General features: G+C 36.2%; 1 protein-coding gene across 2 annotated transcripts in view; it reads right to left on the reverse strand.

Annotated features, from left to right (window-relative positions):
* The window catches only part of Kifap3 (kinesin associated protein 3), a 134,727-nt gene that overhangs the window by 25,677 nt on the left and 93,170 nt on the right, over positions 1-15,880 (reverse strand). For both annotated transcript variants that reach the window (XM_041662511.1, XM_041662512.1), the window contains exons 18-19: positions 8,139-8,328; positions 2,798-2,897 (exon numbers count right to left, since the gene is read on the reverse strand). In XM_041662511.1, the coding sequence (XP_041518445.1) occupies positions 2,798-2,897; positions 8,139-8,328 (290 nt within the window). The remainder of the gene's footprint in view (positions 1-2,797; positions 2,898-8,138; positions 8,329-15,880) is intronic.

Consider the following 15,880-nt stretch of genomic DNA (forward strand, 5'->3'; position numbering starts at 1 on the left):
CAGAATAACTCCAACAGAATGCGTAAAAGGTCCATGACAAGCCCGCAGACACTGTATCTCCACTCATTAGCATCTCTTTCATTTGACTTATTAGCTACAAAAAAGACAACAGTAAATTGTTTCTTCTGCAAATAAAAATAAAAAGTGATATGCTTATAGGATTTAAAGCATATAAAGTTATAAAAGATGATAAAAGACAAATTTTCTTAGGAAAAGTTCTTTTTAAAGGACAAATTCTCAAATCAAGATAGTTACAGTAAGTACATTACTTTTTTGATTATAAAGGAGTCTTTCCAGAGTCTTTTCAAGGGTAAAAATATTTAAGTGGCTTCTTTACTTCATAACAGAATTTATCACAGTAATTTTCAATAAAAAAGTCCTACCTGAATATTCTCAGTCATTAAAATTTAAAAGAAATAAAAAATACTGAAATATTTAAACATTAAACTCTATCATTAATTATCTCTCAATAAAGCTATGTCCTTTTATAAAACTATCATTGAAAATAATAGTCATTGTTGAATTGGTCTCAAGATTTATTGACTTGTATATTCAATCCAATTATCATACTGGTATTTTTTGAGACTGGGTCTTACCATATGACCCCAACTGGCCTAGAAGCATTTTGACTTATGTCCCCAAGGGCTGAGGTCATAGGTATATACCATAGTTCTGACTATTTATTCAATGTTAATCAAAATGTTTAATTTCTTTAAAGGCATATAATTACATAAAAATGAATATAAGTCTTATTTAAGGAAGGCAAAATTAGTAGCAGTTTGCTTTATTTAGATTGGCAGTATCTATAGGATGATATAGGATGATAAGAAACATACAGGGAAGAATAATTACAATGGTAGAACAATTAGGTTTATAAATGATATAAGCAATTTTTTGCTATAAATATTAAGACCATATACCCAAATTATCTTTTATTTTTAATTTTATGGAAAACATTAATACTGTGATAGATTTATAATTAAAGAGACTGTATTTAATTATTTATAACTGGAATGTCAGACACCTCAGAAATAATCAAAAGTCAAATGTTTTTTGTAAAAAAAAATCAAAAGATAGCTATCTGTAAACTAGATTGTATACACTAGATGATCAATAATATTTATATCAACTATTATAATTATAGTTATATTAAAAAGTTTATTTCAACTATTTCAACTGATCATTGAGAGTTATAACATACCGGTCAGGAGAAGACAGATAATGCATCACTTAAATTGATTTAGCCTTTGCTATTGATTACCCTCCACAGCTTCAAAGTAAGATATATTGCTGAAATACCGCTCACTTATGCCACTGACCATGGAGAAACTGAGCCCAACTGCCCAACTAGACACTTCACTCCTATAGCATTCATGGTGCTGGAAGGTACTTTGCAGGCTACTTGGGAGGGAGAAATCTTCAGTATTACCTAGTTACTAACACTGCAACCTACAATAGCAACCTTTCTGCAAATCATACTGGCATAATAGAGGCACAAGTGTTATAGGAATAACTGCCACTTTTTGATTAGATTCAAAGACTGTCCATGAGATGGAACCCATACCTGCCACTGACCAAGCGGCCAAGAACCTGAGAACAGGTAAGTCACAGGCCTTAGGAGAAAACCTGCTCTTATGCTAAAGAAATACAGCGATAAAATGACTCCTAATAGGACATCACTCAACCCTTTCAGACAAACTCCTTGCAATCAATGATAATTAACACAGAAACTCATAACTGGGCAAGGCACAGAGCCCTTCACCCTACATGGAAAGTAGTTATCAAACCCCTACTCTTAGGGCTCGGGGATCTTCTTGGAGGAAGAGGCATAGGTGGTGGATGACTCCCAGGAAACAAGCATCTTACAGAGACTATAGGGCTGACGCACATGGGAATGCACAGAGACTGACAGACAGCATGCACAAGACTTGCATGGGACCAAATCCCAGCACAGGGAAGGAGACAGGGACACACAGTCCCACCCTTAATCAAGAAGTCACTTTCAATTAACACCTGCTGGGGAAAGAGAGATTTCAGTTGAAAGTCAACTGTCAGACTGAAGGAAAGCGTTAAACCTTAGTGATGGCAGAAGGAAGAAAATGTCAACACATTTTAGCAATAGTTTAAAAATCTGTAACATGATTGATGAAGCTGGGCGGCTGCTGAAGTGAACTTTATTATATTGAAAAGCAATGCTGTCTTATGAGATATTGTTTTCCTTATGTATTTTACTTACTGCTAATCCTACAGTTATAAGTCTTCTACTGCTGTGCAGTGTTGTTGCACACCTTTAATCCCAGCACTCAGGAGGCCGAGACAGGTGGATCTCTGTGAGTTCAAGGCCAGCCTGGTCTATGAGGTCCAGGACAGACAGGGTACATAGAGAAACTGCGTCTTGATACCTCCCAATAAACAAACAAACAGATAAATAAAGTCTTCTACTAGTCGAGACAGAGCTTTTTAGCAGACTGCTCTATGAATGTTAAACTATATGCCGTGTGTCTTCATATTTTGTTTTGGACACACCAGGAAATACACCAGGAAACACACCTAGAAACAACTGAGTTTGTTAGTTTGCACACTACTATCTATTTCAAAGGACAGTGAATATTTTTGAAAGTAATAAAACATTATTTTTTAATAAACTAGCTGAAAAATAATCATTCTCCTAGAGAAATAGAAGGTTTTTATCCTCCTTGTAATAACAAAGGCAGAGATATTGAGGACTGAAGAAAACCCTAGCTTTTCAAAACAAAGGAGATGCCACACCTGAGTTCTCTCTTGGAACATAACTTACCTGCCGGGGAATGAGTGCTGCCCAACCACATCTCCATTCTGGAGGTGAAAATCATTGAAGAAATCTGGGCTTATGGCTCCTTCAGCAGCAATCAATCCATCTAGAAAAAGTCAAAGCAGTAACTAGTGAAACATACTTACAGGGAATAAAATAGAATTACCTTATTGAGCAACACATTAGAAACCTATTTATTTAGTCTGGAAAGAAAAATGTCAGAATGGCATGCTGTTGTCCTGAGAGTATAGAGTATGCACAGAAGGCAATACAACATAAGTGGTCACCACATTTTATCATCATAATAGAGTTGTCACCTAATCCCTACTGTGTGCTAGGTAATACCAGTGCAGGTAGACTTTCCCCAGGGGACTTAAAGTACTGTGGGTAAAGAAAAGGCAGGAAAAGATAAAGGCATTCTTTGTGATAGTCAGGGACAGGATAACAAAAGATCATGGTAAAGGAGGCATGGAACACCACAATGCTGGTAAACAGTAATACTTCAGCATGCGTCTCATCTTATAACCAGAGAGCTTTAATTACACAGCATGCTTGGAGAATATACCAAAAATAATTTGCTGATACTAAACACTTAACAATTTAAATGGTAAACATTAAAACATACACAGACATGTATATAAATGTTTATTTTTAAATAAACGTGATTTGCACATTGTGTTAAATGGGTAAGCTGTATAAAATGTAAATACTTCTTGATGACTTGGTCTTTATTAGGTATTAATTATTATATAGCTATACCATCAGGTTATCAGATATATTTGATTTCCTGAAGAGCTCTACACTGCTGTTTTTGCTTATAAACATTTATTCTTCTAAATCTCAGCCTGTTAGTATTTCTTAAAAATGATGTAAGAATTGTATCACTTTCTCAGTTGCCCCAAGATTCTAAATGATCTGCTATTTGTAGGATAATGCAGAGGAATAACAGTTACATGTGTTTTGGCTTCAGGCTGTCCTAAGCCTAGAACAAACCCTTAGTATAAGCCTTAGGATAAGCTGTTTGCAAGGCTCTGAGGACTCTGTGAGTCGCCTGTGCTATATCATTGAATGTAGAAATACTGGCCAGGTCATACTGATCAGGCTAATGAACTATGCCTATAACTGGCATATTATTTAGTTACCAAATGATTATTTTCTATATAATACTTTCATGATAATAGTGTGATCAATTTTGTGAAAAATATACACAATTAAAACATACAATTTCCTTACAAAAGAATTTCTCTTTGGATACAATAAAATAATTTATTTATAAATTATAGACAACAGTAGATATATGTATCATGTGAGTATTAGCACAATAAAATATAGAGGAAATTACTGTTTATAGGGGTTAGAATATCTAACTTGGGGAGAGGAAGAATCAAAGGTATAACTGATTTGACTCTTCAAATATCAGTAGGACTTAAATGACGTTTGTTTGAGGGGGCAGTGAGATGGCTCATTGGGTAAAGGCCCTTGCAGACAAGCCTGATGGCCTGATTGACCTGAGTGATGCACTTGATGAAAAAGAACCAGCTCAGGCAAGTTGTTCTTTGGCTTCTATACACAAGCCACAACATACAAATAAATAAATATACATAAGTTATTTGAGATAAAGGTGTATTCAAGGGAGATTCAACATACCACACTGCAATTGTTTTACTTATTTGCATATTGTTTGTCTCCCAACTCTTCCTAGAATGATAGCTCCAGAAGGACAAAGACCCTGCCTTATTCACTGACACATCATTGGCACCTAGTAACCCCATTGTTATCCTCTCAAAATACTTGATTGAGAACATCATCTCACTTCTGCTTTGTGCTGCCAAGATGTGAACAGCTCTCCTACACCATGCCTTCCCCACCATAAGAGCCCTGAAAGCATGAGCCAAATAAACATTTCTTCCACTGAAAACAAAACAAACAAAAGTGTATTCAAAATTGCTCAAATTCTAAATTTAACTAATATAGTTAGCAAAAGAGCAGGCATAGTGCTTTGTACTTTAATAAAACTTCCACACTAGTAACTTGGTACAAATCATGAATTAATGGCTTTGGTGGTTATTTAATTGTTGAGTTGTTAGTATATAAATGCAGGATAGTCCTCTATACTGTGTGATACACATTACTGTGATTGGCTTAATATAGCAGTTGACTGACCAATAGCTGGACAGGTAGAGATTAGATAGGACTTGAAGGTAAAAAGAGTGCAAAGAAGAAGAGGAGGAGTCACAGGGTTGTGAGCCAGATGCATAAGGAGCAACATGGGAAGGTCATAGATGAGGTAAACGCGCCACATGGCAGCACACAGATAAATATAAATGGGTTTATTTAAGTTGTAAGAGTTGGCTGGAGACAAGCCTAAGGTATTGGCTGAGCATCCAAAATTAATAAGTCTTTGTGTGGTTATTTGGGGAGTGGTTGGCAGGACAGTGCTGATCAGTGGTCTAAACGGAAAACTCCACCTACATACATAATGGGTATTATTCTTATTATTTTACTAAATTTAAAGTTCTTGAACTTCAACTAAAAGTAACATTTGGTTCTGATTTTACATCTGCTAGAAGTTAAAGATTCTATGAATCAAATACTGGGTAAACATTGAGAAGATACAAAAGCAAAATCATGGGGAAATCTAACACAACAGAATGAGAGGAAAGAAGCTAAAAAGATAAAAACTCAACTTTGTATTTAGTATTTTGTGGCAATCTGGTTAATGTTAACAAGGTTAAGATTAAAAAACTCAAGTTACTTTGCAAAATGAAAACCAAAATAACTCAGGATGAGAATATGAGAAACCTGTCAATTGTAGAATAAGTAAAATACCAAATGATGTTAATTCTACACTTAAGACCAACACAAAGAATTTACCTGATGTTTCTGAAATATAACTGTACACAACAAAAGGGGGAGACATTGTCTAGATCTCTATGCAATACATCAAGAAATGACACAGAGGTTCATCTAATCCCTGGTGGACTTCATGGAAACAAATGGCAAAAATTCATAAAATGAAAAGTATTGAGAACTTGTCTGTAGGAATCCAAATCTCCAAACTCACAACATAAAGCCTGCACTGCTAAAAGCTCAGCATCTTCTGTCAGATGAAGGAATGTAAAAGACAAAAGACAAAGGATGCCTAGGGATGGTCAAATAGTCACAACTTACTTTCCCAGCAGTAGTCACTGTTTCTAAATTTCAGTATACAAGATACATATATACACATACATGTATGTCTATGGATAGATACATAAAACATATAATTACACACATGCACACGTATGTGTGTAACTTCAAAGATACTATGATTAAATTCTAAAGAGTCTTGCAGAAAATATCAACTTATATTCTAAGACACTGATTTAAATGAATTAATTTTTAGAAATGTGTTCTGACATTTTAATTGTATTAAAAACCAAAGTTGAAGATACTATGAATAATGATTATCTGGTGTGGGAGGTCCTTCTGTTTATGTGTTGCTTCTATTGGTTAATGAATAAAGAACTGGCTTGACCCAGCATGGTAGGAGGAAAGCGGGGTCAGGGAGAGCCATGAATCTGCCACCTGAGACAGACACTTGGAACTTTATCTGGTAAGCCACAGCTACGTGGTGATATAAGATTAATCGAAATGGGTTAAATTAAGCTAGAACTAATGGGCCAAGTAGCATTTTAATTAATATATAATGGTTATTTTGGTTCTGGGCAGCCGGGACGAATATGTGGCCCCTCCTCCAACAATTATCTTTGAATATTGAGAACTGATTGATAAGGATTCCTCTGAATCATATACTTTGTATTATTTTCCTTCATAAATTCTGATCATGGAAGGGAGAGTTACATGTTATGATTCAGAAACCCAGGTTGCCTGGAGCACATGATCTACAGGCTGGAAAGGAGCAGCCCTTCCTAACTGCTTCAGAGTTTGGTTAGGAGGGAAGCTATTCCATTTGCAAACTGGAGCAGAAAAGTTTTGGAATTCAGGTGCCTTTATTAAATATAAAATGGTATGTAATAGTGAAAAATTTCAATATGTATTTATGAAATACATAAGTGAATATGTGAACAGTATACTGATTAATATGATATCAATTATTAGTGATTAGATATAATGGCAAGTTATATTAGCATTCAATCACTGATCGTACACAAACTGCCATTAATTTGGTTAGGATTACTTGAATTCTTTCTTTCTTTTGTTGGTAACAGACAAGAGCGCATGGTTAGGAAAGCTTTCTACGACCCAGGGCCCTCCAGTCAAGCTAACACTTTCATTTTTTAAGCCTTTCACAAGTCTTTACTGGAACTCTTCTGTCTCCTCAAGTATAAATGATTTCAAAACGGTATTTTTAATATTGGTGATAATGTAAAAACATTTAAAGTAAAATATAGAATGGTTTACTGTCTCTGTGCCAAACTCATTACCCCTGGAGACAGCCATGCTCAACAGTGTTATAATAGATACATTTGTGTAATTTTGAATAATATCTTTTTTTAATTTTGGTCTTTTGAGACAGGGTTTCTCGGTGTAGCCCTGTCTGTCCCTGTCCTGGAACTTGCTCTGTAGACCAGGCTGGCTTCAAACTCAGAGATTCACCTTCCTCTGCCTCCCAAGTGCTGTAATTAAAGGTGTGTGCCTGGTTTAGACTATTATTTTCTTTTTCTTCTTCTTTTTTTTTTTTTTTTTTTGGTTTTTAGAGACAGGGTTTCTCTGTGGTTTTGGAGCCTGTCCTGGAACTAGCTCTTGTAGACCAGGCTGGTCTCGAACTCACAGAGATCCGCCTGCTTCTGCCTCCCAAGTGCTGGGATTAAAGGCGTGCGCCACCACCGCCCGGCTAGACTATTATCTTAAAAGTATTAGCAGGGTTTAGAAGGGAAAGCTCTAAATATTCCGAATTATCACCATATGTAATACAATAGTCTAGAATTAAAACAAAGTAATGGTAGCATTAAACTGCTTAGATAAAATAAGAAAACAAAATAAAATTAATAAGATAATTTAATAGATGTAGAACACAGAACAAATGAGTGTCACATTGTTAAGTAGAAGTCAGAAATCCTGGAGATGTTTAACTTACACATCCTAGAAAACAGGAAGCTTCTAACAGCCATTAACTATCCTGGCTACACATACTTTAAATGGAGGTTACACCAAAGACTAACTGGGAAAAAAATCTTACTAGTTTTCTATGTGCAGGAACTATTATCTGAAATTATTAACAGAAGACTGCTTGTATACTAAAAATGTGATTACAAAGTTTGGGAGCATGCTTGACTGGCAGATAAAAGCCCCCTTTTATAGCACACAAATGAAGCATGTGTTTTCGCTTTGGTTATCACCTTACCTGAGTTGTAGAAAAGGTCAGGCCTTTCAAGAATGTCCCCTTCATGGATGTATGGCTCAATTCGATCATCACCATACAAGTACTGTTCGCTCTCATCCATCTGACGACTCTCCACCATCTCCAACCACTGAGAGTTATGCCAGCGAAACTTCTCACTCTGAATTTTCTTTGCCCATTCTTCATCATATTCCTATTACACACAAGCAGCAAGTGTTACCATGTAAGTCTACTTGCTTACTGGTCAGAAACATTTTTCTAAGAGGGCCTTCATTTGGGTCAAAGGAAAATTAAAAATACCTGCTTAGAACTGTGTTTCAGCCATAAAGAACAACTAAGTATATGCCAAATAGGTCATTGAATAGGTGACTTGGCTTTTCTCTTATCCCTAAAAGATGACTTAGTTACAAGTCAGCCATAGTCCAAGAATAAACCTTATAACACCAGAAATCCTATTAATGCCACAAGAAATGCCAGAACTAAATGTTTCTGATCTTTTATTTTAGCTTTTAGAAACAAGTGGCATTCTTAAAAATAATAGTTGATTAGTAGCTTATTTCATTTGGCAAAAAAGCTAAAACTAACTTTTGGCTTTGATTAAAAAATGAAAAAATCTGTTTGAATTATTTGAACAAAGATATATTCAAGGGAAACATACAATTTGACTCTTTTATTAGAATTTAAGTTTCAAGCACATGAGTTGAGTTGTTGGTGTAAAAATAGTAATTGAAATTCAGTCGTGGCCCAGGGCATATAAAACCACAGCTGAGCCATACCACTAAAAGCAAAAGTGGCTTCCTAATAGTATTTGTGAGATGTTACAGATATAGATAAAAGATACACTCCCTAATATATTCATAAAGTTTATCTACCATAGCTATACTCTAAAAAAAGAAAACACCTTATTCAGTTATTATCTCATACCATTTTATAATATTTTATTATCCTAACTCAAAACAAAAATCCATCTGGGCTGGCGACATGGCTCAAAAGGCAAAGGCATTTGCATCAACGTCTGATGACCCAAGTACAATCACTTGAACCCACACAGTGAAAGGAAAGAAATGACTACTGCCCTCTGACTGTGGTAAACACACACACACACACACACACACACACACACACACACACTAAATATTAAAAGTTAAAAAATTAAAAAAATATCTAATAAATGTATAAGCAGAAGGCTCATCACAAGCCCAGAAACTTCAGCTTCCTTTTTACCTTATGTACACTTAATGGTATTTATGTGTGTGTATATTTTCTGTGTCTTCATGTTCACATGTATGGGCGCATGTGCATAGAGAAGGTCAGGAAGGTCAGCCTTGAGTGTTGTTACTCGGGCTATCTACCTTGTTTTTGGGGACATGGTCATTCTCCAGCCTGGAACTCAATGAGTGGTCTAGGCTGGATCACCAGTGAGCCACAGGGACTCTCCTTCCCTGCCGACCCAGTGGTAGGATAATAGGTGCCTCTGACCTGCTTTTTAAAAAGTGGATGCTAGAGATTTGAATTCAGGTCTTCATACTACCTGAGTCTCTCCCCATCCTTCCTCTTCAGCAGTGTAACAATTGAAGAACTTAAATGTAAAATATTAAGAAGACTGACAAGATTGCAAACACAGAAACCAAGAATATCCATGAATATCCATGGCTGCCTTGAAACTCTTCTAGTAAAACAATTTTTTTTTAATACAGTGAGCATAGAAGTTAGCAGCAAATATGACAAGGTCATGCCATGCATTCCTTTAAGAATCTCGCCCTCCTCTTTTTTTTCAAGATCAATTTATTACTGAATTGTCCTCTCAGCCTCATGCATCACAACAATATAAGAGTAAATACATATACACCAGGAATGACAGACTATACTGCAGTTTTCATTAAAAATAAGCTTCTGTGCACTGGTGAGATGACTCAGTAGACAAAGGGACCAAAGATGCTAGCAGCTAAGCCTGACGTCCTGAGTTTGATCTCTGCACCCACGGAGCAGAAGGAAACTGCCTCCAGCCAGGTGTCCTCTAACCTCTGCATGCACACTGTGCTCCAGCCAGGTGTCCTCTATCCTCTGCATGCTACACACATGGAAAATGAAACTAAAAGAAGCCTTTTCTGATTTCAAGTATATATTTTTAATAACTAAAATGGCCTTTGACCCTCAGCACTGCACTCAAAACAGGTCTAATCTCTGCGACTAGCATAATGATTGACGTGTATTATTGCTGAAAGGGTCACAACAAAAACACTCTGGGGAAAAAGGCAAAATTAGAAGGTAAAAGGAGGGAGGTTATTCAGTAGTAAGCTGTTACCACTTAGGAAATAGAAAATTACATCTTACAAGAGCTTCAGCAATATTTACAGAATCCTGCTACCAAAAACATTTGGCCATATTCAGCAGAGCCAGCATGAGAGGTTCCTTGAGCTTTAATAGATACGAATACTTCTATGTTTTAACAACGTATTATAAATTCAAAGGACAAGAAATCTCAATCAAGGTGATCAAGTCTTTAAAAGACTTTTTAAAAATCTAAATGAGCTATAACATTACTTTCTGAAAATATTTTGATCTTGCAAAAGTATTTTTATTGAAATATGAACACTATTAAAAATACAATATCTTTATGTAGAGAAAACTGCCTTATATCCCAGTGTATGTGCGCATGTGTGTGTGGTTTTTAATGGGTCTCTGAATTTCAAGTTTATTCGCTTATTTATTCACTGTGGGTGGGTGCATTAGTGCCATGGTGTGCAGTCATGGGGGTCAGAGGACAACCTTGCTTCTGGCCCTCCTTCTACCATGTGGAGCCTGTGGCTAGAGCTCAGGTCGGTAGGCTGGGTGGCCAGTGCCTTCATGTGTGAGTCATTCACCACACATAGCTCATGTTGAAAATTATCATCTTTTTAATTTAGAGGCTAAGTATGACACATTTTAAAAACAATATATTGTGTTAGTTTCTTCTAATGAGTGATAACCTAACTTATGTTTTCTAATATTTACCAAACAAAATGTTTTAGAACTAAGCATCTGTTTTGTGACATACTATTCATTTAAACACTTTAAATCTAGTAGCAGTCAAGAGATCTAGTTCCCAGTCATACTTCTGCAGCTAACTGAAGTATACATCTTGCTAAAAGATATTATTTGTAGTCTCGGGTTTTTCACTTGTAAAAAAATAAAAATTTAGGAATTACTTAAGTGCTAACATTCTGTAAATATAACCCTATAATAAATATCTTTTACTTCATAAAGGTATTAAAGATTTACCCCCAAATAGCTAAGAGTGGTGGAACCCCCAAATGAGTAGAGTCAAAAATGAATAAAGGCAAGCTATTGCTATCAGTTCCCTATGGCATCGCTCTGTGGTTCCGAAATGCCCACTTTCCATCCCACAGCAAGAAACGGCCATGCGAATGTAAGCGGTTCACCCACAGCTAGCACATATGATCATCCAGCTCTATCAGCCTCTGTAGGAACGCTCGAGGGAGACACTTCTCATGGTTGAAACGCTCTTTTCATGAGGGGTATATCCCTGGGTTCTATCTTCAAGTTTCGATTTTACCTTGAATTTAAAGGAAAACATGGTTTGTCTTTCATTTTCTTCTCTTCTCAGTTTCTGACATTAGGATCTTAAGCTCTCAGGTTCCATAAACTCGAACGTGTCACAAAAGACTTATGGTTTGATTTTACATGGAATGTGCCATCCTTTTTGAAGTCCTACATCACATTGTTTACTAGTTAACCACTGAAACATTCTGAAGGCTTCCCCAGCCTATTATCAGAGTCTGGGCACTCTCAGGGAAACCCTTGTCACTGGCTTCCGTCACACCTTGTATCTGATTAACACACTCTAGGATAACACAGAGCTACACAGATCTGCTTTGTGTCCTGGAGCAATTGATGGGAAACAGATTTTTCCCCCTTCTTTAATCTGGCAGTCCCCTAATTGAGACTGCAATATGGTTTATTTAATAAAATTTTTCATACTAAATTAAAACAAGTCTAGGATAGTCCAGCCTTTTGTTAAGGCTAAGTAGCTCCAAAAATGAGACTTTTTATAGTTTAAAATATTTCCCCCTAAATACACACATATATACTTATAGTAAACATACATTTAATAAAGTTGTTGGGTTTTGTATATATACTAGCTCTTTTCCAACATGGTTGTCCCTAGTATGGACTTTTATATAGTCTGGACTGAGGCAAAATTTAAAGCAGACCATTAGGTACGATTATCTCCTCAGACAAACTTTTTTCTAAAGTACTGAGAAGACTAAGCTGTACAATAGCATTTCAAATATGCCTCTTTAAACCTCAAAGTAAAATACACAGATGAATAAAATTTAAATAAGAAATCATGATATCTCTTTTATGCTTTGTTTGGGTTTCAAGTCCAACTGTGATCAATTAAATGAAAAATAAATAAAGATATGTAAGTATCAAGGAAGGAATATACAAACATTCATGTATATGTAATTGTTTAATTTCTAACAAGCTGGAAAAATATCTGAAATTTCTGCTTTTGCTTTTGTGATACAATAATGAACTACAAAAGAGGGCCAACCAAACTTTTGGCATTATGTTTAATTTCACTGCATAGAATTAAGAAAAAATATTTTTAAATGAACTTACATTGATACATTAAAAATGACCATGTCTGTAACCATTCAGAAACCAGAGCTAGCTTTTGACAAGCTTATTGAACAAGCTTTAGCAACAATTCATTTGAAAAGTCTCTGCTCTGTATCTACAACCAAGCTACACGCCAATAAAAGTGAGAGTAAGGCCAGGGAGACGCCTGCGTGGTAAAAGGCTCACTCCTCTGGTGTGAGACCCGATTCCAGATCCCAGAACCGACCTAAAGCTGACAGCCATTGCGTGCCTCTGCTATCCAGTGCTCCCACAGCACGATGGGAGGCAGACATGGGACAATAACCAAAGGCTCATGGGCCAGCTAGTGTGGCATGTGTGATGCAGTGAACACGTCTCTAAGGTGAAAAGCGAGGACCAGCAACATAGGTTATCCTAACCAACACAGGTACCTCCACTTAACTTACACATACACACACAGGGGTGGGAAGAGGTAAAGGGAGAGAGATTTTTAAATGTTAACTATCATGTACCCATTTTATTCAATTCTTAAGCATTTTATGATGTTTGAATGCCAGATTTCTAATCTTAACTCAATGCATTTTCTCTGTAATTTTAAGTATTCTCAGATACATTTTAAAGTATTCTCCTTGGTAGCAAGATTATTAAAAAAGCAGCTTTTCCATCTGATAGGCCTTCTTGAAAATCTTTGTGAGGAAAGTTAACAATGTATAGAGACTGCATTTATACCTTGAATAGTTTATCTCATTTAAATAGGTCATCAATCCTATGCAATATAAAATTTTCTGTACTTATAATACCTTACGTTTCCAAGTTAAAATACTAACGCTGGGTATTAACTTGATTATTGAAACACATTCATTCCATCCATGATCATAATCAGTTGCAGAAAAAAGAACTACTCTTCAAAATCTCAATAGATTAGTTATGAAAGGACAACAAGGACACTGGTGGTCGAAGGACAGAGACATAATCACACCTCTGTCGTAAGCACCATGGAAATAGCACAGGACATCTGTTGATGGGGCCATACCACACTACCGTTCTGGGATGACTAGCTTCCGTGTTTAGATGGCAACTCTCAGTGCTCTCCAGAGTCTAGACTGTAAACTTCAATACTTAAGGGCTTTGCACTGTTGAGTTCTATATGACAGTAGTTACATCAGTGTCTGGCACACACTATGTGCACAGTAAACATATCTTAAGCGTATGACAACCCGATCATGTCCGAAGAGGTATTTGTCTGCCAGTTAAAAATTTTTGAGGTTCTCAAACACTTCATATGATGTTGAGGCCATACTAAGGACACAAGGAACTGAGTTTTAGAAGCCCTGAGGAAGTCTGTGTAGGTTCTCTTCCTTTCTTGATTCCCAAGGCCTGGAGTCTTAAAACAGAAGTCCAAGTACCTATGTTCTCTCATATGGCCTCCCTGCTCACCCCCACACTGGTACCATTCATGCCTCTCTAAGCTACAAGCAACCTCAGTTGGACAGCAACAACTTACTGTTACTACTGGAGAGATTGTAGTATGCAGTATGTAACCCTCTTTGGTTTACAAAGAACCATCACACATGTTTCAATTCACAAATTCAGGATTCTGGCCCAACTACATTAAACAAATCACCACTATAACAGTATTTGCAAAATATTGCAAAATTTGGGGATCAAATACTTTACTGAAGATGGCATATTTTCCTAAGGCATTCAGTGTTTAAAGTTTGTGTTATTCCACATTATATGTCTTGAGCTGCAAATAAGTTTTTTCTTTAGATACCAATGGCCTTCAGCTATAAATAGTCCCATATATATGGTCATTTTAAAATTATGATATAATAGCTTCTGTAGGAAACCAAAATCTAGGAGTGAAAGCATCTTAAAAGGTCATCCGCTCCTATCACAGGCAAGTTTCTAACAAAGTCCTCACAGAATGAATTACTTAGCCATTATTACTTAGCATTGCCAGAGATTTCACATTGTCTCTTGATAGTTTTCTTTAGTGCTTTGCCACCTTTGCTGTTTCCAATCACAGTTTCTCTTGTTTCAAATTATGCCATGCTTCTTTTCCTTCACTTCTGAAACAGATTTAGGATGGACAATTTGCACCCTCTATTGTGATCAGTAACACTGTCCGGCCTCAATGAACAGCTCTTGTGAGGGTAGAACTGTGCATTAAGATGGCTTCCTGCAGATCACTGCAAGAGGGGCAGAGGACTGTGAGCCAGAGATGGTGCCAACTCCAGAAGCAGCACTTTTAGGACACAATAGCACAGTTGTACATATGTGCTCAATGCTGGGACAGCATGCACAAGACCTGTATGAGTTCATGTCCGACAAAATGCCAGGAATGGGGGGGGGTGAGAGACACAAAATTCCATCCCTAACTGAGAAGCTATTGGTAAAGGATAGAAAGGGAGCAATTGATTTTACTTAAAGGTGTAGCCTTGGAAGATCTAACACACTTAGTAGATGACCCCAAACCCAAGCATATATAGGCAGCACTAATGAGACGTGGTGGGTTTTAAGAAAGGAAATGAGGAAACACAGATTGGTATGAAATAGGGGGTAGCTCTGGGAGGAGATGGAAAAGTGGGTCAAATGGGAATATGATCAAAACATAAAATTCTCAAATGATAGAAATTAAAAGAAGATGCTTTCTCCTGAACAAGGATGCTCAGAAAACTGGGAATATAATTTTCGTCTGAGATTAACTTAAAAATTGAATCTAAATTAAGTTATAAAATCAGAGTATGGATCATTTAACAAAAAAGATATTTCCACAGCAGAAAAAGCAATTTCCTTTTTATTTTTTAAAGGTTCTAAAAAAAAAAAAACACCAACCCTTTTAAGTTAATTGTCATAGCATGGAACATAAAAAAATTTCCAAATTCACTTGTTCTGAGGGATAAGTTCAAATATAAACAATGAACACTAATATATCTGTCCAAAGTACATATGTAGAATAATTTTGGGTTAATTAAAAATAAACAGGTTATCTTCTTATGTCACTTAAAAATCAAAATGAAAACAAATAATATAGTTATTAGTTGTCCCAAGGAAGGGAAATGTTGGTCCATATAATTTACATATAAATTCCTCAACTAGATACATGACCACCATCTGGTAAATGTACATGAGCATTT

This window comes from Microtus oregoni, unplaced genomic scaffold (genome assembly GCF_018167655.1).
Source record: "Microtus oregoni isolate MIOR12 unplaced genomic scaffold, Mior012 000013F_ref0000133, whole genome shotgun sequence".
Classification (NCBI taxonomy): domain Eukaryota; kingdom Metazoa; phylum Chordata; class Mammalia; order Rodentia; family Cricetidae; genus Microtus; species Microtus oregoni.